The 9399-nt window shown below is 43.5% G+C and overlaps 1 protein-coding gene across 1 annotated transcript; it reads left to right on the plus strand.

Moving 5' to 3' along the window:
- Positions 1-7633: 7633 nt before the first annotated feature.
- Positions 7634-8687, plus strand: LOC112107480 (beta-1,4-galactosyltransferase galt-1-like). The gene has a single exon (XM_024201198.1). It carries the CDS (start codon positions 7695-7697, stop codon positions 8685-8687), a length of 993 nt encoding a protein of 330 aa, XP_024056966.1. The 5' UTR covers positions 7634-7694.
- Positions 8688-9399: the final 712 nt, after the last annotated feature.

Genomic DNA, 9399 nt, shown 5'->3' on the forward strand with positions numbered 1-9399 from the left:
CAGGCCCAGTCCTTATGCTGTTATCCCATGCTGGTTTTGATCACAGCTATCTTGTCCCCATTGATAGGTGCCTGTCTTATCTTTAGAGTCATCAATCTGCCCTCCTCTGACATTTCAATAGGGGCGTGTTTCAGCCTCCTGGCACCCTTGCATCTGTCTCTGGTTCCTCCTTCATACATCTGGTTCAGCGATGGCTTTCACACTTACCTCTTAACACACATTCCGTATTCACACACGGAACAGAATTAATTTAAACAGAACATTTTGAACAGGAACATCAAATTGCAATGCAAAAGAAAACAATTCTTTAACTTATTTTAAATGCTAAACCTACAACACATTGGTGACCCTCAAAGGTCTGTTACTGCCTTGAAATCAGTCCAGACACATATTCTGGCTGATGTACCTCTATCCATTGGCCCATTAGGCCATTCACTTCTGTTATTCAAAAAGGGTGGCTGGTAGGATATGATCAAATCATACACCAATACATTTAATACATGCTACATTATTCTTTATCCTTCATTTTAAATTATATTAATACATGCTACATTATTATTCTGTATCCTTCATTCTAAATTATGTAAAATACAAACATAAAATCCTACTACTACAAGGGTGGGTGCAACCTCACTACTGAGTCCGTGTCCCTGGGAGAGCTGCACAGTGATCTCCAACAGCTGTGCAGACAGTGGCCTGTGCTCCCCAATGCCATGCTGGAGCCTCCACATTTATTTGGCAAATAAAATTTGTAGAATTTTAAAATATTGTGCTCAGAATTTTTAATTTTTTGGCACAGAGTGCCCTCAGGATTATTTCATTATTTATTCACAATGGAACAGAGTCAACAGAAGAAACTGAGGGAGCCCCATATTAGAATGTCTCATAACCTAAGGTACTCACTTGAGAGGTGACAAATCCCTTCTCGCTCTCAGGGGGAGAATTGAACTAGGTGTCTCCCACATCCCAGGTGAGTATCCTAACCACTGGGCTTAAAAGTCATGAGGGAGGTGGTCCTACTCTCCCCACGATGTTCTGTGTATGCTTGCCTATAGGGGCCCAATCTGGTATGTCATGCCATGCCTTGGCTGTTTTTCCTAGAGAACTCCTTGGAGAACTGTAGAGGGAGATTTTTCATCCCTCAATTGAGGGAGCAGTGGTGCTGAATCTAACATTCATAGGGAGAGACAAGCCCTTTGTTAAACAGCTTTTAACACCACCCGCCCTCACCGTGCAAGGAATTTTGAATAATCTGACTAAACATTTCCCTCTCCTCTCAGAGAGGAGAAATTTAAATTAGAAAATGCAGGGTTGAGGGGGCTTGCTAGGAACCAAAATGGATAACTTGAAATGACTCCTCACAATATTTTCTGTTTAGATCTTCCCCCTCTACTACAGAAAGTGCTTCTGCAACTTAGAAAATTGCTTACAAGCAAAAAAAACTGGAGAAATGGGATTCTTTCCTGAAGCCAGACCCTAAGCAGCCCATCTTTCAATGCCTGCTGTCGGCCTAAATACTTGGTGGAGATGAGAAGCAGTAACACAGCGGCCTTTGGCGGGACACTACTGAGAGTATCAATTCAGGACAAATTGCTTAGAGCAGGGCAGTCACAGCCCAAGGCTGGGGGTCCTTTACTACTAAGGCACCAAACCAGCCAAACAGAGAGGACTTCAGTTTTACCCCACTGGCTAACCAGAAGTCATACAAGTAATTCCCTCAGACACTCCAATTTCCCAGTATCACCACCAGCACCACTCCTTATGGGGATGAATGGTTATGAAAACCAATACCCCAGTAAAAGAAAAAAAATTGGTTCTCCCGATCCCAAAGGACCAAGCCCCAGACCCAGGTCAATATACAAGTCAGATCTTACCCACAAATCATGCTGAGCATCACAATGCTTAACTTTCAGGTGCCTTCAGAATCACTGGAATCCACAAAGCCTGTCTTAGGCACTGTGGAAAAATGAGGGGGGTAGCTACCTTTTATGGACACCCAGCCAGTCAGTAGCTATAGAATCCTCCTTAGCAGCTGTACCCTAATTGCCTTACCTGTAAAGGGTTAAGAGAAGCTTAACCTGAGTTGGCACCTGACCAGGGGAACCAATAGGAAGGCTGTACCCTTTCAAATTGGAAAAACTGCTGGGTGTGTGTGTGGGGGGGTTTCTTTGTCTCTCAGGCTGGAGAGAGGAGAAGGCAGCAACAAGCTGTAAGCTTTAAGCCAGGTATGGGAAATTATCCGCATCATACCTAGAAACGCCTCATTTGGAACCCCAGATATGTAAGTAGCACAGGAAAAGTTAAGACAGATGCAATTAGGAACCGTTTTGGTTTGTGGATTCCTCTATGCTAACCCCAGGTGCTTTTGTTTTGCTTGTAACCTTTAAGCTGAACCCCAAGAAAGTTATTTTTGGTGTTTAATCCCTAAAGCTTGAGTTTTCAGATGTGTTCTTTCTTTTTAATAAAATTTACCTTTTTTAAAAAAAATCCTTTGATTCCAAAGTCCTTAGACAAGGGGTTGGTCTATCGTCACATTACTAAGGCAACAGGTTGGTATTTTATTCTCAAGCCTCCCCAGGAAAGGGGGTGAAGGGTTTTGGGGGGGATAGGGAGTCCAAGTGATCCTTCCTTGACTATTTGTGAAAATCACATGGTGGTGGCAGCAATATCTGTCCAAGGCAGAAGACTGTGTCTTGGAAGAATTTTAGCCTAAGCGGTAGAAGATAAGTTTAGGGGGTCTTTCATGCAGGTCCCCACATCTGTACCCCAGAGTTCAGATTTGGGGGGGTGTACCCTGACAGGCACCCTATACAGTGCAAGGGGAACAGACAGGTGCCTAAGAATGGGATCTATAAAAGCCAGCACACTAGACAGGAACTCACCTAAACTAGCCAATTGGAGATGTCAATGAGAGGTGTGTGTCTTAAGCTAATCCCTCTCATGGCGTTAGGTGCCTCAGCCATTCTTGCCTGTTCCTCGCATTGGTGATGCCCCTGCCACCTTTCTAACTCTTACCCCAGTGGTTAGAGTACTTATTCAGGATATGGGAAACCCAGGTTCAATTCTCTTCTCCCCCTAATAGGGAAAGAGGATTTGAACACGGGTCTCCCACCTCTCAGGAGAGTGCTCTCACCCCTGAGCTATGAAATATTCTGATGTGGCACTTCTCAGTCTCTCCCACTGAAGATGTTCCACTTTGGAGAAATAATCATTGGAGCAGGGGAACTGGACCCTGGGTCTCCCACCTCCCGCTGGGTGCTTTAGCCACCAGGATATGGAGTCATTCTCTCTCGCCTTGCTCCCTCCCCCCATGATGCTTTATTTATCCAAAATGGAAGTTTCAACAGGAGAGATTGAGAGGGACCTACATCATAATATCCCATACGTGGGTGATTACAGCATGCTCCTGATGGGTGGGAGACCTTTTATTATATACCGGTGCACAATCCAGACTGTGTAGCTGTGTCATCCCCGCTCTGTAACTTGAGGTGCCCTTTACAATGGTTTGCTGCTGTTGCCGCCAACCTGGCCTGCTCACAAACAGCCTCCACCATGTAAGTGTGTGTGTGCTGCAGCCAGCCAGACACACCTTGGCTCTTACCAGCCTTAGTTATGCTCAGGGTGACCCCAACGCACCCCATCTCAGATCTTCCCCCAGAAATGTATGCCCTGTACTGCCCAGCCCTCTCTTGGACAGTACAAATATATTATGTCTGTTATTCTTTTAAGGGAATACTATGCCAGTTTATTATTTTAAATAGTTATCTGGCCACTTTAATTTTAACACACTGGATTAGATAAAAAGTTTATTAACTACAAAGAGATTGATTTTAACTGAGTACAAGTAACAAGGTGTAAAAGTCAGAAACAATTACAAGAAAAATAAAGGTAAAATGTTTACTGGTGACTAACTTAAACTATATAGGTCTAGTCTACACTAGCAGTGCTTTAATGTGTCTTGTGTAGTCACGACAGAGTGCTGGGAGAGAGCTCTCCCAGCGCTCTAAAAAACCCACCTCCACGAGGGGCGTAGCTACCAATGCCGGTGCACTGTCTATACTGGTGCTTTACAGCACTGAAACTTGCTGTGCTCAGTGGGGTGTTTTTTCACATCCCTGAGCAAGAAAGTGGCAGTGCTGTAATGTACTAGTGTAGACAAGCCCTTAGATTCAAAGCCAAGTTTTCTCACCACATGCTTTCAGCAGTTTTACTGACCAAGCTATTTAGATCAGGACCCCTCCCGCAAAGTCCAACCGCTACTTCTTTTGTCTATTAAGGTGCAGAGAACATGTTGGGGATGGAGAAAATGAGATATCTTTTAGGTCATCTGCCCCTTCTTTTTATAGTCCTGTCCCCCCTTTGAGAAGCATTTCCAGCTGGGAGCAAGGTGACAGGAAGTCTGTGTGGAAGGGAACTCCATGTTATTATTGATCAGCAAATTGAGTTTTTACATTATATCTCACAAGGCATAACTTGTACAAACATTATTACAATAGTGTGTAGGTTGTGAACACAGGTAGATTTTGAACGGGGGTGTTACAAAATATTTCTCCCCCACAAACAGAGGAGAGGAAATTGAACTGGGTAAGTGCCCTAATCACTGAGCTAAAAGTTATGAGGGAGGCAATATCACCACCAACACCTTTTCTGGCTAGATTGAGTAAGTCCTTTTTGTACAATCTTAAATATTGCTCCATGATTTTAAAGAGATAATTCATAAGTAGAAACAATAAGCTTTGGCTTCTTTATATAATCCGGATGTCGGGGGGAGAAGCTTCATAAAGCAGTAAAAGGGCATAAATGTGTCTTCTTGGCTTTGTATTTCCCTTCTATCACAAGATCAGTCTCCCTAGTGCCTCCTCCTCCTACTGGGAAGCACTCAGAGGGAAGGCAGCAGAGAACTTAACTGTCATTCCCTAGGGTATCTGGACTGCTGAACAGCTGTGTCCCTTTAAATCTCCAACATGGGGTGTTTTATGCTGCACTGCTGTGAGAACAAACCACTCTTGGTCCTATCATCACACAGTCTCTAGCATGCAAAATCACTCCCAGCAGAATTACATGAATGCTCTGGCCAGCCACTCATGAATTACATACAGGGTGACACCAGCAAATTCCCATTCCCAGTCCCAGACTTGTCTCCAAAACTGTGCATATTGTAATGGCCAGCTCTCTCCTCCTAGAAAATACAAGCTCATAGAAAGTCTGTCATTTCAGCAATGGAAAATGAGATGCACCAGTCCTGTTATCTCAAATGGAGGTTCCCAAGCATTTCACTCCAAACACACTGGTTTAGATAAAACAATAAAACAAGTTTATTAACTAAGATAGATTTTGTGACTACAAGTAATGAGGCATAAAGTCAGATTTGGTTACAAAGAAAATAAAAGATAATATGCAAATTAATACCTAATTTAGGAAGCTTTTAAATGGATTCAAAACAAAGGTTTGAATCTCACCATATGCTATCAGCAATCTTTGTCTGAAAAGCCACCCAGCCAAGACCCTTCCCCACATGGGTGGTGGGTGAACCCCTGCTTTGGGGAGGCTAGCCTGCAGGCCATGCCCCTTCCTCCTGAGACCCCGCCCACCCACATAACAGGAGGAGCCCTGACCCACCCTCCATGACTGGAGGAGCCCCGTGGCCTGCCCTTCCCAGCCACGCCGGGCCACCCCCCGAGCGCCGGGCCAGCCACACTGGGCTGAGCCGGCAGCCCCCCCATGCCCGGCCAGCCGTGCACGGCCAGCCCCAGCGCACGGCTTAGCCTTCCCTGGCCTGTTGTACCCGCCGCCCATAGCTCCCCCAGTACAATGATGCTTCCTTTGTGTTTCAAGCACTGTAGATGCCATGAGTATAGAGATTGGTGGGGGGAGGTGATTTTGAGGCCACTGTTTATATGATTATGCTGATACCTGGCTGGGGTGCCAGTGTGTCTTTGTCTCTGAAAAACTGGCTTGGGCTCGCCTTCTAACTTTGGCACATGTTACAGCAATGTTATACAGTGGAATCATAACTTTACGTTAACAATGTTGCCACACACATTGTACCAGGCCAGTAATGTTTAGCAGATGGTGAGTTTTCAAATGATACCTCACAAAACATACTTTGTACAAAATTTATCATAGTCTTGTAAAAAGGGTGGTCATGGGGTACAGTCTGCCACAGTAGCTATGGCTTGTCCAAGAGGGTGGGGAGTTAGACTGCTCAAGGCTTAGGGTTACCCTAACCCTGGAGCTTGTGAGAAGCATAGATGTCTGTGTTTCATGCATAGAAATGTGGTTGTTGATGTTGCTATGTCCGTCCTGGTAATAGCCTTGAAGATCAGGACTGAGTCTAGAAACACACAGGGAGCCAGTGGAGGGCCTGGAGCACAGACTAACATGCTCCCAGTACCCTGTCTCATGGCAGGGGCTGTCATATTCTGCATGAGCTGGAACCTTAGCATTGCATTCACTCTCATTCCTGGCTAATGTATTGAGCTCCATGAGATCCTCCTCCAGGCCGAGGCAAAGTCTACTAGCAAGCTCGAGGTAGAAGGAGGTTTATGTTTTTGTTGTTTTTTTCCCCTGTGCAAGACAGATTCATTGTATATGCATACATGTAATTGACTATGTCTGTTTTAGATACCTGTATGGTACCATAGTATCTGAGCACTTCATAGTATCTGAGCCTACATTGTTAATGTATTAATCCTCAAGGGGTAAGAAAGTACACCTCTACCCCAATATAACGCAGCCCGATATAACATGAATTCGGATATAACGTGGTAAAGCAGCGCTCCAGGGGGGGCGGGGCTGCGCACTCCGGTGGATCAAAGCAAGTTCGATATAAAGTGGTAAGATTTTTTTGGCTCCCAAGGACAGCATTATATTGGGGTAGAGGTGTACTGTCTTACAGATGAGGAACTGCAGCACAGAAGGTAAGTCTATACTGCAATTAAAAACCTGCTTCTGGCCCGTACCAGCTGACTTGGCTAAGGATAAGGGGCTGTTTAATTGCGGAATAGATGTTTGCACTCAGGCTGGAACCCAGGCTCAGGGACCCCATTAGGGGGGAAGGTCCCAGAGCTTATGCTCCAGTCTGAGCCCACGGTGTCATCTGCTGTGGCTCAGTACAACAAGGAATTTTATAGCAACTGGAGAAAGAGGGCATCAGGGATGGATGTCAGATGCTAAGAGGAGAAAAACAGTGGGATGAAGGATTGGTAGGCACCCTTGAGGAAAGGTATTTTTCCCTTCCCAGTTTTTAAGAGGAATACATTATATTGTAATTAGAAGCATTAGTTTTAAAAGGAGGTGATTGCCCAATATGTTAAAATGGCTGTTAGGCCCATACATGCCTGGCGTGGGTTTTGTAGATAGACATAAGCCTTTGGATTCTAAAGGTAATATAATTAACAGGTCCTTTGACAAGTCACAATGTACAGTGACCCATCTGAGAGCAAACTGAAACACTGATAATTGCTTTTGTGGAGAAAGGGAAAACAGAATAAGTACTTCCTCTAACACAAAGCAGTTGACAAGATGTGCCACGGTCTGACCCTAGATTTCATGTTCTTCTCCTCTTGCAGGTATGTCTGTCTGAAGTTCTGGCAAAAATTCAACTGCATCTGAATTTAAATCTGTCTGAAATGTTATGCTGTAAAAGAAAAACATACCATGTACCTGCTGCTTGCATTATTGCTTTCACTTCAATGATGATGACTCTAGCTTATCTTTGGACACAGAGGCACTCTCTCCAACCAAAAATAACAACACAAGAAGGCAATCTCTGTAGAGGGGAAATTATCAACAATACAATCACAGCCTTAAAAAGTACTAGAACTTTTATCATTGCCCCGTACTTCGATGATAGAGAAAGCAAAATAACCTGTGTGATTGGGATTGTTCACCATAAAAAGGTGAAAGACCTTTTCTGTTGGTTCTGCTGCCAGCCTGATGGTGAAATATACCTATCAAAGGCAGCAATATATGTTCATTCAGATCAATTTGGATTCCCTTACGCGGCAGCAGACATGCCTTGTTTGGAACCTCAAAACTGTGATCCAAACTTTGTATCCATCAGTTGGGCCCGTAAAGGAAATATTGACCAACTACCAAGGTTTGAAATAAAAAAAACACGCAAAGTTGAGACATTTCCCATTGAATTCACTGTGTGTATCTCTACCATGTTTGGAAATTACAATAATGTCTTACAATTTATACAGAGCATGGAGATGTATAAAATTCTTGGGGTACAGAAAGTGATGATCTATAAAAACAGCTGCAGCCAATTGATGGCGAAAGTCTTGGAGTTTTATATTGCAGCCAGAACTGTCAAGATAATTCCCTGGCCAATTACTTCATATCTCAAAGTGTCTCCTAGATGGAGATTTATGGAGGATGGAACACATATTGGCCACCACCGACAAATCACAGCTCTAAATGACTGTATTTACCGCAACATGTACAGGAGCAAGTTTGTACTTCTTAATGATATTGAAGAAATTATTTTGCCCATTAAACATCCACACTGGAAAATTATGATGAGCAGCCTTCAGGAGCAAAATCCAGGGGCTGGGATTTTCCTCTTTGAGACCCACATATTTCCAAAAACTATATATGCGTCAGCTGTTAGTGTGGCTGTGCTAGTGCATAAAGAATCTATAGTTAGTTGCTTAATTAAATTAAAGACAACCATTGAATAGGTACACTGCATAAAGTTAAGAGATTGGTCCTACGCTTACACTGGCTTTAATACTCACTTAGCATACCACACATTCATGTAATTCTTCTATATTGGCACTTTTTTCACCATCCCATTCTAGTTGTGTGCTTTCGACTTGGTGGGAAAAAGGTAGGATACACTACAGGCCCATTTTGTTTCCAAAATGTCATATGACACCATGACTAAACTGACAATTCACCCATATTTTGTTTCATCTTATTAGCTGTGGTGATTAGCTGACCATGTGAAGTGTCCCCAAAAAAAGAAGTGAACATCACTCCTCACCACAGCTGCAATCAAGTTGTGTATTTTAACCAGTCTCACCTCTTTATAATGGTAACTTGTTTTTGTTGAATGAGTTAGGACCCTGGTTTTAAACATCTGGGATCAATTATTTTTTGTGTGTGACTTCCCAAGTCAATCAGCTCCAGATCCTCAAAAATATGTAGGTATGTAACCCTGCTTGAAATCTATGGGAGTGAGGTGTTTAAACACCTTTGAGGCTCTGGTCCTCAGTTCCCCATCTTCGAAAAAGGAATTATTATACTGCGCTACCCAACGGGTGATGTGAGGATATGTACATTCAAATGCTTAGCTATTACAGTGATTGGAGCCATGTAAGTGTGTTAGGTAAAGGACAGAGTCATTAATCTTCAAGCAGCCTTATATTTAGAAGTAGTGTAAAAATAGAC

This window comes from Terrapene carolina, unplaced genomic scaffold (assembly GCF_002925995.2).
Source record: "Terrapene carolina triunguis isolate 2854851 unplaced genomic scaffold, T_m_triunguis-2.0 Scaffold238, whole genome shotgun sequence".
Lineage (NCBI taxonomy): Eukaryota > Metazoa > Chordata > Testudines > Emydidae > Terrapene > Terrapene triunguis.